The following is an 18,562-nucleotide window of genomic DNA, read 5'->3' as shown; positions in this document are numbered from 1 at the left end:
ATGGTTTCCTTTTCCTTTGTCATAATTTTGCCATCTCGAGTACATATTTGAATGGACGCCTTCTTAGGCACTTCCAGTAAGATTTCATTTAACAATGGTTTTTGTTCTATGAGACTTTAGATTTGGACCTTCATGCTGCTGTTTGAAATATTTCTAGTTACTTGGTGCTGATTATCTTCGCAGTAATGTGAATGAGACCTTTTGACCTCACGCTTTTTCATCAATTTAATTGATGTAGTCTCAGCCGATAGGCTTCTTGGTGGTAGAAACGAGTGATTCTACTTTTAAAGCTTTGACCCGGGCCTGGGTTCTTCTTGTTCTTGAACGCCTGTTAGGTTGAGCCATGTCTCAGTGAGATAACTGGCTTTCTAGAGGCTTCGCTTGCCTTACCTTTTTTTCTGTGTTACTTAACAGAACGTCATGCTCTTTGGAGACGTTTTTTTTTGTTTTTGCCTTAATTTGTTTCACTTGTTCTTCTGACTTCTGCAGCATGTATTGGTTTGTGGCCATGAGGTAAGTTGGCGGTGTCTCAAAATTTAGGCATACTAAAAGGGGGTCCCTGAAAATGTTTAATGCAGCAAGTAGGGGTCCTCCAAATGTTCTAGATTGTGAATGTTTCTCATCAGCTTTCCACCTCCCATGTACTTTGGACACCATAATTCAGTGCTCGAAATTGAAAAAAAGTGCAGGTTGTACCTGTTCCAAAAGCTGGGCAACCAAACCCGTTCATTTGGTTGCCCTAATAAATTCTGGGTTGCCCATTAGAAAACGCCCTCCGATTAAATGCACGCCGTGTTGAGATGCAATCACATGGAGATCGACATTGAATATCCCATAGTTCTTAGTGTGCGTCTGCGCATTTTCGCGAAAGTCGGGATTAAAGTTTGGCATTTCAAAATGGGGTTTTCGATCTCCATCGCGTACATGTTTGTGATATTCTATCTTACATTTTCCTATCTGACAATGTTTCGTAAATGCTCTAGATATTCAAAACACGGAAAAATGCCCAGCTGCGGCAAATTAATTACTAATAACTTCAAAGTACAACCGGGCATTGAAAATAGAAAATAGACAAGTAAGTCGGGTTATAATTACTTCATTTTCTCTTTTTGACTGGGAGTTGCCGGTCGTTTTTTCCTCGGGCAACCAGGCTTTTTATCTTGTCACCGTACAGAGATTCTAAAAGATGACGTTTCGAGCGTTAGCCCTTCGTCAGAGCGAATCCAGGGCCCTGACGAAGGGCTAACGCTCGAAACGTCAGCTTTTAGAATCTCTGTACGGTGGACAATTTACATTATCAACTCCGTTGATAAGACCAAATTTTTTATCTTGTCGCCCGGCAAAGTTTCTGGTAGTCTCGAACGACCGCTAATTTCGAGCAATGAGTGATAATCGCTGATACATTTTTCCCTTTTATCACCTGCCAGATAAGTGAAAATAGTTGATGATTGTGTTAGTGTTGAAAACCATTCAAAATGGCAGGGCCTGGAACTAGAAGATTGCAACAATGTGCTCGTGAAACGGAGCCCAGCTGTCCTTGGTCATCATCAAACCATTTGGCCAACATACATCACTAGATAATTGGGGATCTCAACAGTCTTTCGGCTATTACGCACCAATTGGCCAGAACTTTACGTCACAGCATTTTGGGCTTTTGAGGGAAATGTCTTGTTCAGAGTAAGTTTGGACTCGAAACAGGGAACAGGGAACATGGAACATGGAACATGGAACATGGAACAGGGAACAGGGAATTCTTTTTCCAATTCTGCGCTTGCACTTACGTGATTACACGGCAATGTTGGTGTACAAAACAAAAGCAAAATATCGTTCGTGTTTAGTGGATAATAATAGAGCCAAATTTAAAAAAAAATTCGCTACTGTTTAGTACACCAGGAAGGCCGCCATGATGTCACGTGCAAGCCAAGGATAACGTTATCAGTGCATCATAAGCAATTTCATTTCCAGCAACCACGACTCCCCTCTGCCTGAGTTGTCGCAAACTTGAAAAACATCGAAACGACATCTTTAAAGGTTTACCCATTTGAATTTCGACTTACATCTATTTAGCTTTGCTTTATTTCTCTTCTGTTGTTCCACAGTCTTGTGACGTTCCAATATTTAATACGGAGTTTGGGGAATCACGAAATGACTTTTAATTCCATTATGTAGCTACTTTAATTAATTAATTAATAATTAATTGATTAATTACAACTCCTCTCCCTAACCCTATCCCAAAATGATGCTTGAAAGCATCATTTTTGTAGGATTCGTAGAACACCGCCATTTCCATCGATCATTGTGAAATTTGGCGTGTTTACTGGGGAGAAATGGCCCCAGTTTCCCTGAAAATCTCGGTTTTGTAATTGTAGCTTTCATTACGCCTACATGACGGGCATTCTACTTCAGGAAATTTAAAGCCGTGCGAAGGCAAAATTTTCTACTGATTGCGGAGCAGTTTTACTAAAGTTTTTCAGCCAAAACATAACACTACAGGGCATCGGAAAATATAAAGAAAAGGATTTTAGTTCATTGGATGGAACTTCAAGCCTTAAAATCGCTGAAAAGGTAAGGTTATTTTTGTAGCGTTATATTTGCATAAAATTCCCTTGTGGTCTTGTCATCGTAGAGAATTGTTTTTTCCTCAAAATATTCGCTTGTTTTGCTCCAAATCTTGCATATCTACCTTGATTACATGTCCTGTGAATTATTTATCCTTTGGGATGAATTTTTCGTTGAATAATCGGTAATTTGGGTGGGTTTTGGCCAATAGACGTTAATTATTCGTAATGTGATCTGACTCGTTGCCGAAGCAACGGATCACAAATTTGACACATATCAAATTATCGGATTACTGAAAAAATTCCGAAAATATTCAAGCCTGATCAGTTTTCCGTCACATTTATGTCCAAGAAAGCAGATAAAATGAGGAAGATTTTTATTTTGTATCCAAAACTTTGTAATCAACGTTAAAATGACCAAATTCATGTGAAAACTGATTTTTGTGTTTTTTGGAAAGCTTATTTTCTTAGCTTTAAAATGATGTATTGCTGTCCTCGTTTTTTTGCAATGGCTGATTTCGCGTGGAAGGGAACTAGAAAAAGAGTTTTAAGCCTCGTATTCAAAGCGAGTCAAAGTGGATAATATCTGAGAGGATAAAAATACGTATAGAACGTACTAACCTCGATTTCATTATCTGTCAAATTGTTTGGCTCAGCCCAAGTCAAGTGAAAGCCTTCCTTACTAAGCTCTTCAACTGTACTTCCATTAGCAGGAATAAATTGGACTGCCAGGTTAGTAACTGCTCCGATTTTTGGGTCCACTTTGAACCACGTTTTGGTCTCTTCACCAAAGATGCCTCTGATGACTGCTCGGACAGTGATGTCGTAGGTATTGCCACAAGGGAGCCCCTTTTGATTAAAAAAGGTGCTAAACGCCACAGTGAAAATGTTGATGCCACAGGAAGAACATGTTATATGCACTGTGTAATACTGCATGAAGAAAGATAAAAGTGTGGTTTTCATTAGGCCTCGTTCATAACCGCATTGAGAGTGCTAGATCCAGTGGTTGGGAACATACATGGGAGATTCATGCGGATATTCTTGGTTCAAATCCTGCTATAATCATCACTTATGCTTATAACCAAAAGCATAAGCGATAAAGACTTCGCCTTTTGGCCTGGGTTATTTATCATTGGCTACACCCAAGGATATGGAAGTGTTTGTTACAGGACACATGAATCCATAACCCTCAAAACTCAAATCAAAAAACATACATATATACAATTCCCGACGAGGCTTTTCAAGTTCTATTTACAATAAAATTGTCTGCTCTTTATCTAAAATAACATAAATACAATTGAAATCATAACAATAATTTTGAAAAACTGATTTGAGGAACAGTTGTTTAATTTCGTCGCTCAGATCGTTCCAAATGCCAATTGTCTATACTGAACACTACTTTGAACAGATATCGTCTTGCATAGCGGAATGGGTAATAATCCTGATTACGTGCATTGCGATCCTCATGGATAGTTGCGCGCTTAAAAGTGTCCAAGACAAATATGAAGGTAACATCGCGTTTAAATTTCCTAGTGTCCGTAAACGTTTTGCAAGCAAAGTTCTCCACTGACTGAAGTTTGTTTATATTGGCAGCAGCAGCAGCAGGGTGAGACCAAATTCCCAGTATCAGCTTGACCTTTGGGCAAACTGTAACATCATCTTACTAGCCTAAGTCTCTGAGGAGTTAGCCCCCAATAGTTTTATACAAAAATTTGGTTTTATCAACGGAGTTGATAATGTAAATTGGCCACCGTACAGAGATTCTAAAAGCTGACGTTTCGAGCGTTAGCCCTTCGTCAGAGCGAATCGAAGGATTATAGGTTACGTGTAGCTTTTATAGTTTCTTTATAGTTTCATTATAGTTTCATTATAGTTTCGTTATAGTTTCGTTATAGTTTCGTTATAGTGATGAAATGTATATGAAATGAATCATATATGAACTGCGGATATGAAATCAAGTGAAGCTATGATCTTCGCAGTTATGAGCGCAATTTTTGCAATTGCGTAGAGAAGCCTGAAAAATTCAGGACTTCAACGGGGTTTGAACCCGTGACCTCGCGATTCCGGTGCGACGCTCTAACCAACTGAGCTATGAAGCCACTGACGTTGGGAGCTGGTCATTTGTGGGTTCTAATGGTCCCGTGAGGAATGAATCAGTGATGAAATGGTATATGAAATGAATCATATATGAACTGCGGATATGAAATCAAGTGAAGCTATGATCTTCGCAGTTATGAGCGCAATTTTTGCAATTGCGTAGAGAAGCCTGAAAAAAAAAACATTGATTCATTCCTCACGGGACCATTAGAACCCACAAGTGACCAGCTCCCAACGTCAGTGGCTTCATAGCTCAGTTGGTTAGAGCGTCGCACCGGAATCGCGAGGTCACGGGTTCAAACCCCGTTGAAGTCCTGAATTTTTCAGGCCTCTCTACGCAATTGCAAAAATTGCGCTCATAACTGCGAAGATCATAGCTTCACTTGATTTCATATCCGCAGTTCATATATGATTCATTTCATATACCATTTCATCAGTGATTCATTTCTCACGGGACCATTAGAACCCACAAATGACCAGCTCCCAACGTCAGTGGCTTCATAGCTCAGTTGGTTAGAGCGTCGCACCGGAATCGCGAGGTCACGGGTTCAAACCCCGTTGAAGTCCTGAATTTTTCAGGCTTCTCTACGCAATTGCAAAAATTGCGCTCATAACTGCGAAGATCATAGCTTCACTTGATTTCATATCCGCAGTTCATATATGATTCATTTCATATACCATTTCATCAGTGATTCATTTCTCACGGGACCATTAGAACCCACAAATGACCAGCTCCCAACGTCAGTGGCTTCATAGCTCAGTTGGTTAGAGCGTCGCACCGGAATCGCGAGGTCACGGGTTCAAACCCCGTTGAAGTCCTGAATTTTTCAGGCTTCTCTACGCAATTGCAAAAATTGCGCTCATAACTGCGAAGATCATAGCTTCACTTGATTTCATATCTGCAGTTCATATATGATTCATTTCATATACCATTTCATCACTGATTCATTCCTCACGGGACCATTAGAACCCACAAATGACCAGCTCCCAACGTCAGTGGCTTCATAGCTCAGCTGGTTAGAGCGTCGCACCGGAATCGCGAGGTCACGGGTTCAAACCCCGTTGAAGTCCTGAATTTTTCAGGCTTCTCTACGCAATTGCAAAAATTGCGCTCATAACTGCGAAGATCATAGCTTCACTTGACTTAGTTTCGTTATAGTTTCTTCATAGTTTTTATAGTTTCTTTAGAAACAACCCCTTCACCCAATAGTTTTAGTTTCAATTGAACTCAAACGTGCGTGGCATGCTGCACGTGCTCACAAAATAGTTCAACTTTTGAATATCATCAACCGAAAACACCCAACAACTTAAAAATCTACTGTGTAAATACATGGAAAGATGGAAAGGTGTAATGAATCCGTGAGAAGCATAGAATACAAGTTGCTTGGCAACGGGCGAAAGGACAACTAAAAAATCGGAGACTTGGCAGGATTCGAGCCTACGACCTCCGTAACACCGGTTGGATGCTCTACTCATTGGTAGCAAGGGCCGAAGTTTTCGTTGATTCATTACTCCGCTCCAATAGGTTTCTTCTCTAGGTACTCTGAATTTACCCCTATAGCTTAAAGCCAAGATCGCTAAGGTCCCAGTCGATCTGGAACAAACAGACAAGTGAAACCAACTACGCCAGGAGGGATGAGAGCACAGTAAAAGACTCTGCTGGGGTCCTAATGTAAAGCTGGTATGCTTTGCTTGACCAGCGGCCCAAGATTGAATCAAATGGTCCAGAAGACCATCGTGGGCTGCAACAGTAGGGGCTCCATTACAGAAGCTGTGGCTCGAGAAATTGCCAGGGATATTGGCGAAGGCCGTAATCTTTTGAAGCCAGTCAGTGAGAATCGTCTGCGATAGAGGCTGCCCATGCTGAAGCAAGAATAATGGAGGTAGGTCATCAAGGAATAAACAGCACAAAGGGGATGCCGACCGAGGCCAATGTGACTTGAGCAGCCTTCCCTAGACAGGTCAGTTCTGAAGCCTTTTATTGTTATGCACACGCACGAAGTGGCTAAAGTGGAGTCCACACCAACATCCTTGACACTCAAATGGAAAGACGTTTAGAAGCTGGCCAAGTTGGCACAATAAGCTTGGAAGCCCGCAAAAAGCCAAAGTACCTGAGGGTACAGGCCGTCAAAAAACATGCAATGATCTGGGAGGCGCAAATCCAGCGACCGCCAAATAACCAGCATCAAGTCGTCTGTAAATGGAAGACAACTGGAAGATGAAGAACCCTGGAAGGACTTAATACCCCGCGCGACCCGCTGGAGATGCAGACAATTTGACAACGGCTTCGGAAAGCCCTTGTTCATATGAAGCGCTTGAATGCCAGACAAATAGACATTAATGGATGAATGCTGGATCGTCGAGGTCAAGAAGGTTGCGAAGAGACAGAGCGTCCACTCATCAGCTGGGCACGGAGATCCAGAGGGGGACAACCCACCAAGCTGACAGTAAAAGGGAATCAACTGTCCCTGCGCTGAGGCATACGAGCGAAGGGGTTGAGGAAGCGAGGCCCTATGTTAGGGGAGAGAAACACTGCTGCTCTAGGGTGGAGAAGTCAAATCCGCACTACCACTTTCGCAGTAGCCAAGCACTGATTAGTCCTTGAAAGGATGATAACTTGTCGGAAGGGAGGCGGGCCATCTTAGCGATGGAATCTAAGTCAATCTAGCACTGTAGTGGAACCCATACACTTGCCGGGTGGAAAGGCAGGCCTAGCCGCTCACACACTGCCCAGGCCATTTGCAGGTTATGCACGCACTGTGTTGAAGCAGAGGGACCAACGTTAATAAAATCGTCCAGGTAAAGCAGCCGGTTGGGTACGCCATAAGAATTAACCAGAATCCATTCTATCATGTCGGTGATGGAGTTAATAATAAGAGGAGCTGAGTTAAGACCAAAGAGAAGCACAAGGTCCACATAATTCTGGTCACGCTATTTCATTCCCAAAAGATAGCGGTCCAACGGATGAATGGACACCCTAGCCAAAGCGAGAGACGGTGAATTACCTGATCCATAGTTATTTAGTGAGATGACAAGCACAAAACACTTAAATGAAAAAAAAAAAAAAAAAATTTCTCATTAATCAGGGAGACAGGGTTCAATGCGCGACGAGACTTGCTACTGGATTGGCAAGGTCACTCCCCCGCCCGTTTTGAGGGAGACCCAGCTGGGTTTGAGGTATTGGCTGGGCAGACTGCTGAGCAGTGTCTGCCATGGCAATTGGAACATTTGTGAGGCAAAGCAATGGCCTCGATTCCAGGACTTGCAGATCATCGGAGAAGAGGTTGCTCCGCGAGGTCCATGCTGGTTTGAAATTGGCACGTCTCGGGGAGAACGCATGGATGCTCCAGCAGTATGGAAATTAAACAATTGGACATTAATTGCTGACCACGTCAAGTTTGTGGCAGCAGAATGCTCTCGCAAGGCCAGGCCATCCGCCACCCAAACCTGACCAGTGAACTGGCAGTGAGTGCAGAGAATTAGAAATTGATACTGTGGGAGGTCCTTCCAACTCTGTAGGAAATGTGAGCATAACATAAGGCAATATATGGTGAAAGCCTCTAGCCAACTGCTTAGGTCATCAATGGAGTTTCTTTGGTGTGGATGTCAAAACAATGGGCCAGTCTAATAGCAACTGAAGCTCCCGATCAGTTAGCTCAATGTTCGAGGAAGGAAATCGCGTAACTCGACAAACTTCCCTTCCCACGATCTGGCTCACAAGTTTGGTCTGTACAGGTGAGAAACCAGGGAGGAGAGACGCCAACAGCGTGGAATGGGAGAGATGCAGTTAGATGCGAACTGTTAACAAGCGGCGAGGGCAAAGGAATCGAAGGTGGCAATGTAGATAGGAAAGTAGGATTAACAAAATTGGGCATACCTTGACTTGAAGAACTAGGGGTTGCCCGGAAATATGGCAAAAATCCAATGCCCGAGACTGCAAAGGCAACAGCTTGAGCATAGAGCTGCCCAGACGACTGAAGGGAAAGAACGCCTCCTAAACTTGCCGCAACAGACATTCTTGAACTTGATTGCTTGGAAACTTGCTCCGCCTGGAGTGCTTGTTTGAACTCGGTAATCATCAAAGCCAGAAAGGCAGAGGACGTCGGGGACGGCTGATCCGGAGAAGGTTGCGGCTTAGAGACACCAGCCAAAGCTATGATGTCAATTCAAGAAGGATTGCTACCGACATCCAATCATTTTGCTGTCTCCTTAACTCCAAGTTGGGTGTGTTAAAAAAAAAAAAAAACGATTTCATAGATCACCAAATGTCTTCATCTGCATGAGAATTCAAGTTTATTGAGGCAAATTCGGAGGATTCTAAACTTGGTTGCTCAGTGAGAGAGACAGAGCGAGAAAGCTATCATGGCCCCTTTTGCATATCAGCGACGAGCAAAGCCAAAAACCCAGTGGACAGCCAAGTACGAAAGAGAGAGAAAGCTAACGAAGAAATAGAATAAATGTTGGGGGTCGAATAAATGGCAATGTAGCAGTGAGTGAGTGGTAAGATTCTCCCTCGAAGTCGCGTCTTTGATTGACGCTTATGAAAGTCAAAGCTATTATTTCTCTACTGAACATCTCATTTTCAAAAAGTTTCAATACTGAATCGAAAGCAAGCGGATCCCAAGGATGTATAAGTCTTGCTGTCGTAATTTAACTTTAATGCAACGATGCAAGTGTGGAGACTGCAGTGTCTTATTACTACAGAACATCAATGAATGTTGTGGTTGTAAGGAATTGGAACGCTACGTAGAGTCCCTGGAAACCGATCTTGTGCTGCAAGATCGCTCGCTAAAGACTTCGTAATTGTGTAACTGAAAATCCTGGTCTTCATCCAGTCTGTCTTGAGAAGTGGAACCTTTTGATAGCTTCAGGCAAGTTGAAAACAAAGAGGAAGCAGCCATCATCTCCCCTCAGAAAAAAATATTCCACGATTTTTTTCTGAGGGGAGGGGGTTAGGTGTACAAGCGACTACAAGACCTCAGGTTTGAAGTCCGAAGAACATATCACCAAGTGCTTTGATGGCTCCGACTAGATCTTCCTCTGTTTTACGAAATCGACCTATATTTTCCTTCGCCTTGTGGCTTCTGGTCGATCATCTTCAAAAAATGGTGCAACGTGTACAATATACCTCTTGCTTCATCTTTCTGGTTGCTGCAGCCAGCAGCAAACCTTAAACTGTAAACATTTTCTTTCCTCACGATCTATAAATAACAATGAAAGCTAAGCGAAAAATGTTGATTTCGCTGGGCGATTAGTGAGGAAAAGTGGTTTCATGAATTGTCGTCACTAGTCCCATTCTCCCCAATTGTTTCCAAGCTCGGACTTAACAAAAATGGGCTCTTTCTTGCAGTATTTTCTGCAGCTAAAAAAACTTTGAGACGTTCCCTTTAAAACGTGCTTGTTTATGTACGACAAAAATATTTTAAGCAGACAGGTGGGCTTTAATTACAATACAAACGCTATTTTCACTGTCAAAATAGCCACGGATTTTAATAGCCTGTGCGCAACGCCGGTATCCTTGTGTGAGAGTGCATATTTCATGCGCTCACATGGGCCCTGGGGCCGATAAGGCCACACATGCGCATACATGACATAGTGTATGGCGTGTTTATTCTGTTTTGAGTTTTGTTCGCTGTTTTGGTTTTCTTTGCACTTTTATATCGGTAAGTCCCTTCATCGCTTTGTAATCTGTCCACAATCTTTTAGGTAATGTGTTACAGTGCTTGTAACTTAAGTGTTTTGGAGACCGTTAGTATTTGGAGCGTTATTTGTACCGCTTTCCGTTCTCATGTAGCCGTGTGCTCGTGTCGCAAGCCACAGTAATTTCTCGCTTAGATGCAGCTTTTTGTACTTCTCTTTCTAAATTCGTGTTTCCAACTAGTCTTATTTCTGTTTGTTTACACATTTTATATTTCTTACAGTGTCCTTAAGATGTTCAGCTGCCAGGGTGAGCTTATTTTACTGTTTATTAGTCCGTTGATTCAGGATTCGTTTTGGTCTCCGTGACCACACTAGGCCGGCGTTTGTTTGTGTCTATTATCGGGTCCAGTGAGCCTTCATGTCTCACGTTTCTTAGTTTTAGCCACTGAAGTATTTTTGTAAGCTAGGCCTGGTATTTCCATTTGGATTCTTTCAGTCGCTTCCATATATATTAATTTCTGTAATTTCCCATTAGGTCTTACTGCGTAATAAAGAGGTAATTTTAGAGAAAAAGAAACCTGTGTCACACTTGTAACACCTCAGGGTTTAGGAGACAATGCTATTTAAGTCCCCAGGGAACTCATTTGCCTATTTATGCAAAGCTTCTCTGGTTTTCGGTCTCTTTCGACAAGTTACGCCGTTCTGGTCCAGTGTGCAATTGTTTGCTCCTCCCACCTCTCCTCCGGCGACGCGTGCATCTTTCCCCCATCTTTGTCTTACGACCCTCTGCCTCTGCAAAATCTCGCTTCCCATAACTTAGTATCGCGAAGGAAGTCAGTTGTTGTATTGACAGTAAAAATGGTATACCATTTTTTTTCACAAAGGTGGAAATGAAGGCAGTGTAGCCTAGAATTTGCATTCTGAGTGGTTTCCGGGTTTAAGTAAGCCCCTCGCTGGCCTCTAGTTTGAGATGTCTTGAGCTGTCCTAAATGCTCAGCTGCACTTTTGATGGCTTACTGGTCAGTTTAAGGTGTCCAAGTCTAAAATTTACGTTTTAAACTTCGGCAGTATTGTGACATAACAAGAGGCAGGAGACCATGAGTAGGAGTGTACAACTTCAACGCATTTGTGGAACGGCATTTTAACAAACATTTTACAGACCGAGTTATTATGAGCTTGATTCTCCCGCGATACCAGACCTTTCCAGCAAATCAAAAGTCTTGTATTAGAAATTGTTACCCAGGCCATCTTAAAAGATTTGCCTTCACGACTTACTATTCCCCTGTTATGTATGGCAATTATGTATGGCGATACCGCTGGCTTAGGATCTCTAGTTGTTCGATTATCCAGTTATTGTTTGTTAACCAATCAAAATAAACCACGCGGTCAGTTGTTGATCCAACATGGCGTCTGTGTTTTAAGAGTGTATCAAACATGGTGTCAGAATAGAGGATAACGAACGCCACTGAACCGAGCATGGCCGAAGGATACGCAAATTCGTCGTACAAATGGCCAACTATGAACTGGGTTGCTGCAGACCTGAGTAAAGAATGGGAAAGGTTCTATCAACACTGCGAATTCACGTTTGGAGGACCGCTCAGCAAATGCACTGAGAAGGAGAAAATATGCAACCTTATGAGCTTCGTCGGCGACAAAGGCCGGGAAATTTACCTTACCTTCCAGTGGGAAACTGTTCGTGTTGGAACAGGAGAAAGTGCTCAAGATGTAAATGAGAGAGACATACTCGAAAGAGTCGTCGGAAAGTTCAAAGCACACCTCGAAGCCAAGAAGAACCCGATTATGGCAGCAGTTAAATTTGACCGAAGACGTCAGTTACAAGGAGAAACCTTTGACTCCTTTGTCACCGATCTTAAGCTCCTGGCGCGTGGTCTGGACATGACTGAGTCGAATAAATTGATTCGGAACGCCATCGCATGCAAATCTCTGGACGAGCGAGTCAGGCAACGCTGCTTGGAGAAAAGTAAAAACCTCACCCTTGAAATGGCAATCGATATCGGTCGGATGTTCGAAGCGACTAAGGATGGAATGCAAGTGATGTCTGGCGAAGACCCTAAAGTGGAGGTCAATAAACTTGCATGGAAGGGGGGCTCGTCCAAAAAGCCCAAAAACAAGGTACCAAAGGAGAAAAATGTGCAAGTTCCAAAATGTGATAGATGTGGATACAATGCCCACAAGCCACATGAAAAATGCCCTGCCAGAAAGGAGTCGTGCAACAAGTGTAAGAAAATTGGACATTTTACTAATGTGTGCAGAAGCAAGAAAAGCAATGTCAACTTACTAAATGAAATGGACTATCCTGGAGAAGGCTATTCTAGTGATGAGGAGGGTCCTGAAAGTGATGTGCAACTACTTCATGTAGCAAGCCTGGAAATGAATGGCATCCGTGACAAAACAAAAACCAGTGAAAGTGATGAATGGTGGGCGGTGGTAGAAGTGGGTAACAGTAATCTGAACTGTCTACTCGACACTGGTGCCTATGCAAGTGTTATCAACACTACTCATCTCAAGCAAGTAGCACCCAGGGCCCTGATCAAACAAACCAAGAAGACCCTGGTGTCATACAGCCAACACCGAATCACACCAAAGGGCTACGTCACTCTTCCCGTAAGATTTAAGGACAGGGAGTTAAATGTGAACTTCTATGTCATAGATAGTGAGCAGAAGCCAATATTGTCAGGTGAAGTTTGTCAAGCCCTCAACCTGGTTCAGCGGGTACATAATCTACAGGAACATGTAGATCCAAGCTTAAAGGAGCTACTCAACCAGTATCCAGATTTACTAAGTGCATCAGGAGCCATGCCTGGAACTTACTCCATCAAGATTGACCCCAAAGCAACACCAGTAGTGCATGGACCTCGTAGACAACCTGCAGCACTCCTTCCCAAGATCACAGCGAAGCTTAAGGAAATGGAAAAGGAAGGACACTTAGCCAAAGTTTCACAGCCCACTGACTGGGTTAACTCTATGGTAGTTTCAAGTCGAGGTGAAAAGATCAGGATCTGCCTTGACCCGGGTGATCTCAATAAAGCAGTAAAGCGGGAGCATTATCCAATCCCCACTGTAGAAGAAATTGCAGCCAAGATACCTGAGGCAAAAGTGTTTACAGTCCTTGATGCGAAGAGTGGGTATCTCCAGATGAAACTAGACTACGAGTCTAGTCTACTGACAACAATGAACACCCCAATAGGCAGATACAGATGGTTAAAACTACCATTTGGAATCAAATCAGCTCCAGAGCTGTACCAAAGGGCCATGGATGAAATGTTGGAGGATATTGATCACGCATATGCCATCATGGATGACATACTGATTGCAGGACGTGACATTGCCCACCACGACTCAGTCCTAAATGAAGTTCTCCACCGTGCCAGAACCTACAACCTTAAGCTGAACTTCGAGAAGGTCAAAGTGCGAAAACAACAAGTTCCATATGTGGGCCACATCATCTCAGCAGAAGGCCTTAAACCAGATCCGGAGAAAGTAAGAGCTATGAAGGACATGCCACCCCCCGAAACAAAAGAAGATGTGCGTCGGTTCCTGGGATCTATCCAGTACCTAGCCAAGTTCCTCCCAATGCTAGCGGAAGTTGAAACACCACTGCGGGAGCTGACAAGGACAGATGTACTCTTCCACTGGGACAAGCCACAAGCAGCTGCGTTCCAGAAGCTCAAGGATATGTGCTGTGAAGCTCCTCTGTTAGCCTACTATGATGTCAGAAAAGATGTGACCATACAATGTGATGCCAGCAACAGCGCTGTGGGTGCGGTCCTACTGCAAGAGGGAAGGCCAATAGCCTACGCATCCCGAAAACTTCGACCATCAGAGCTCAACTGGGCGCCAATAGAGAAAGAAATGCTGGCCATTGTGTTCAGTACACAGAAGTTCAGAGAGTACATTCTGGGGAAAACAACCCTGGTCCAGACTGACCACAAACCCCTGGAAATGATACTGCGCAAGCCCCTGACAACAGCACCATTAAGATTGCAGGCAATGATGCTGAGAGTGAGTGGCTATGATCTAAGCGTAGAATACCTGCCAGGGAAGAAGCAAGTCCTCGCAGACACTCTCAGCCGAGCAAGTCTAAATGAGGTTCCACCGGAAGAAGAGGAGATACAAGTAAACATGTTGGAAAGAATCTCCGTGTCTGAGCCAAAGTATGCAGAACTCAAACAAAACACAGCAAATGAGCTTCATGAATTGTATGCTATGATCCAAGCCGGCTGGCCAGACACAAAGCAACAAGTCCCACACAGCATCCGCCAATACTGGGACACACGTGATGAGCTCGCGGTGCTAGATGGAGTAATCTACCGAGGAATGAGAATCGTAGTCCCCCCGTCTATGAGGCCAGCCATGCTGGAAATCATACATGGAACACATCTGGGAATCGTAAAGTGTAAGCAAAGAGCCAGGGAAGCCCTTTACTGGCCCGGCATGAGTGGGCAGATAGAAGACAAAGTCAAGGATTGTACCACGTGCCATGATTATGCCCCTGCACAACAGAAAGAGCCTCTGATGCCGAGCCCTGTTCCGGACCTGCCTTGGGAAAGAGCCTCTTCAGACATTTTCGCCTTTGAAGGTGAACATTACCTGTTGCTAGTTGATTACTTCTCCAAGTTTATTGAGGTGACCAAACTGAAGGATCTGACATCCCTGGAGACCATTGAAGTCCTGAAAGAGCATTTCAGTCGACACGGCATCCCAGCAAAACTCGTCACTGACTGTGGTAGCCAGTACACAAGTAAAGAATTTGAGACATTTGCCAAAAGCTACACCTTTGAACATGTCCTAGTAAGCCCGAAGCACCCCAAAGCAAATGGGGAGGCTGAAGCCGCCGTCAAAACAGTGAAATCTATATGGAGAAAGAACAAAGACAAGAGAAAAGCGCTACTAGAGTACAGGGCATCCCCACTCCCAGCAATTGACTTGTCCCCGTCACAGCTCTCTATGGGTCGCAGGCTTCGAACGACACTCCCAATAGCACGTGGTCTATTGGAGCCTGAAACACATAGCACCCAGAAGATAAGAGCAAGAATGAAGCATGGCAAGGACAAGCAGAAGTACTACCATGACCGCCAAGGAACCAAAGAGCTACCACCACTCAGAGCAGGCGATCATGTCAGAGTAAGACCTGAGCCAGGGTCAAAGGAGTGGAGAGCGGCTACCGTAGTCCAGAAACATGCCTTGCCCAGATCATACGTGGTAGAGGTGAGCGGCCGAAGAATCAGGCGTAACAGAGTGGCTCTAAGAAACGACTCAGCCAAGTCTCATATGGAATACCGTAAACGCCATGGAAACATCGCTCAGCAGACAGAACCAGAGCCTGACAAGACACATGCGGCTCCCACGTCCCCAGCAAGCCCACAAGTGGACCCCACTGCACAGGAATACCACTTAAATCCCTCACCTGCTGAGGAAATGCCAGCAGGTGATGTGCCACCTCCAGCGGACATCGCGGAAGCTAAAGACCCGCCCTTCTATAAGACTAGAAGTGGAAGACAAGTCAGGAAACCAGTCAGACTAGACCTGTAACTAGTTGTTATGTTACAAGGGACACTTTATGAAGCATGAACAATGACAGACACAGATGAATTAATGCTGAGATTATTATTATTTTATTTTATCCTTTTTCTTTTATTTACAGTTTTCTTTTTAGTTAAAGATTGTGATGTGAAGGGGGGGGGGGGAGGGGTGGTGATGTTATGTATGGCAATTATGTATGGCGATACCGCTGGCTCAGGATCTCTAGTTGTTCGATTATTCAGTTATTGTTTGTTAACCAATCAGAATAAACCACGCGGTCAGTTGTTGATCCAACATGGCGTCTGTGTTGTAAGAGTGTATCAAACATCCCCACCCCATGGGTAACAATTTCTCATACAAGACTTTTGATTTGCTGTAAAGGTCTGGTATTGCGGACAGCCTCTTAAGAACTCGTCTCAAAACTCGCTTGATTTGTGAAAATGCCATTACCCAGGCCTTCATTGTAGTAATGCTAGTCTTCGATTTGTAGGTTCCTGGTTCTGTGCTCCTGTTGGTGGAGAAAAGGGTTTCCTTACCTGAACAGAAGTTCTGGAGGCTGGAGAATTCCACGATAAATGAGCCGTAGTCGCTATCTCCTTGTCTGGCTTTGCAACCAAGTTAAGAACCTGTCCAACTGCAATCACAAAACTTATGTCACGGTCCACTGTCACTTGCACCACTTACATTTAAAAATACAATACGAAAAAGTGCCGTTCAATGTTTCCTTTTTTATCTTCACTTGCTAACGTGTGTAAATAAATACTCTATGTTTGTTGCTTCTAGACTTGTCTTTGCCGTCAGAGTCATCCATGTTTCTTGAACTTTCAATTGAATTTCTCTAATTTGATTTCTTAAAGTTTGTATTCAAGAAGAAAATTAAAAAATAATGACATACCTGGGAGGAGAGCGAAGACTACGTTCTTTACTCCATAGCATGATCTCGCTTTGGCGCGAACTTCAAAGCTGTAATTTTGACCTACATCAATCTCAGGGTTCTCAGACCAGCTCAATGTCCACTGAGTTTCATTTCCCGCTGTGTGACTTGTGATAATAGGCTGGTCACGATCAAAACGCCTCACTATAATTTCATAGGTCTAAACAAGGAAAAGAAAAAAACTGAGAAAAGAAAGGTAAAAAGGTTATAAGTGAAACCAATTATTTTTCTTGGAATTGGCACTGTTTGATATGATCTCTTGTCGTTGTTGATGTTATTTCTCCTTTTGGTTGGCGCTGACGAAATTCCTATTGCCGAGTGGAAGTAAGTTAATTCTCATAGATTTAAACCTTGATCACATTCACCACTTTAATGTTGCGTGGGAAAAAGGGTCGAGAGCTTTGTCAAATTGCATTAGAGGACTGTTTAAGGAGATGAATTTTCATTATGGTGTATGTGCACGGAGCAGGAACTTAAGTTGCAAGAAACCGATATATCAGGAGCTGAGTTTCCTAAACAACCAGAATATTGTACAGTGGCAATTTTAAAATAATGGCTCACTTACCTAGGTGCAAAACTCTCCAGAAAACGAATAGATTTGATCAAAAGGCCAGTGGGATCGTGGTACATACGATGTTAACTTACAAACCACGTACGTTATGAAGATTTAACCAAAAATTAATTGTTGTCTTATAAAAATATACAAGTCTTTTTGCTTTGCAGAGTAAACCCAAAACAGTTCGACAGTGCAATTCAATAAGCCTCTCGACCATGTCTCATGCACAACCTCAAAGTGGCTATTAGTGTAAGCAGACTTAGTAGAAAGTTGACAGGAATCGGAAATGGGAGATGATGTCGGCTACAGCACACTCTTTGAACAGAGCAGGGAATTCATTATTTTAGCAAGAACATCACCATTGCATCACAAGCAATTGATTTTCAGAAAACACGACCCTTCTCTGCCTGAGCTGTCGTAAACTAAAAAAAAAACGAAATTCGACTCATACGTCTATTTAGCTTTATTTCCTTTACTTCGAATTCTCTTCTGTTGTTTCACGGCTTCTAGTAGTTGTGACGTTCCAATATTTAATACGAAGTTTTGGATTTCAAGGAATTACTTCAGTTAAACTTTCCAATATAACTACTTTTAACTTCGTTTTCAAAGCTAGTCAGAGTGGACATTATCTGAGAAGATAAAAATACGGAAAAACGTACTAACCTCGATTTCAATATTTGTCACATTGTTTGGCTTAGTCCAAGTCAGATGGAAGCCTTCCTTGCTAAGCTCTCTCTGGACTGCCAAATTAGTAACTGCTCCGATTTTTGGGTCCACTGTCAACGACGTTTTGGTCTCTTTACCAAAGATGCCATTGATGACTGCTCGGACCATGACCTTATACGTATTGCCACAAGAGAGCCCCTTTTGTTTAAAAAAGGTGCTAACAGTCTCAGTTAAAAAGGTGATGCCACAGGACGAACATGTTATGTGCACTATGTAATACTGACATGAAGAAAGATAAAAGTTTGTTCCATTAGACTTGAATCACAACCGAAGGGAGAGTGCCGGAGTCCAGTGGTTGGGAAAATAATGTGGACTTTTATGCAGACATACTTGGTTCGAATCCTATTATAATCATTGTTTATGCTTTTGGATAAGGACATCGCTTTCTGGCTTGGGTAAAGGCGGTCAACAATCAACTTTGTTATATAGCTGAGTTTTTACCCCAGCAGCGCGCGCTCTCATTGGTCACATGACATCTAACAATAAAACTGGTTCCCATAAAAAGTC

At 43.1% G+C, this 18,562-nt stretch overlaps 2 protein-coding genes and 1 long non-coding RNA gene across 3 annotated transcripts in view; 2 read left to right on the top strand and 1 right to left on the bottom strand.

The window, feature by feature from the left end:
• LOC138028553 (uncharacterized) overlaps positions 1-18,272 on the bottom strand; it is a 25,863-nt gene extending 7,591 nt beyond the window's left edge. The window contains exons 1-4 of the mRNA XM_068876146.1: positions 17,993-18,272; positions 16,735-16,933; positions 16,376-16,473; positions 3,180-3,488 (exon numbers count right to left, since the gene is read on the bottom strand). Of these exons, the coding sequence (XP_068732247.1) occupies positions 3,180-3,488; positions 16,376-16,473; positions 16,735-16,933; positions 17,993-18,163 (777 nt within the window). The 5' untranslated portion in view covers positions 18,164-18,272. The remainder of the gene's footprint in view (positions 1-3,179; positions 3,489-16,375; positions 16,474-16,734; positions 16,934-17,992) is intronic.
• Positions 10,259-16,634, top strand: LOC138028568 (uncharacterized). Its single transcript, XR_011127677.1, has 3 exons — positions 10,259-10,318; positions 10,577-10,602; positions 16,330-16,634. It is a non-coding gene; the product is annotated as an uncharacterized lncRNA (long non-coding RNA).
• On the top strand, positions 15,257-15,848 carry LOC138028563 (uncharacterized). The gene has a single exon (XM_068876159.1). The coding sequence runs from the start codon at positions 15,264-15,266 to the stop codon at positions 15,846-15,848; it is 585 nt and encodes a 194-aa protein (XP_068732260.1). The 5' UTR covers positions 15,257-15,263.
• Positions 18,273-18,562: the final 290 nt, after the last annotated feature.

This window comes from Montipora capricornis, chromosome 13, assembly GCF_036669925.1.
Source record: "Montipora capricornis isolate CH-2021 chromosome 13, ASM3666992v2, whole genome shotgun sequence".
Classification (NCBI taxonomy): domain Eukaryota; kingdom Metazoa; phylum Cnidaria; class Anthozoa; order Scleractinia; family Acroporidae; genus Montipora; species Montipora capricornis.
The sequence above is the reverse complement of the archived record's forward strand: the minus strand, read 5'-3'. Positions and strand labels throughout refer to the sequence as shown.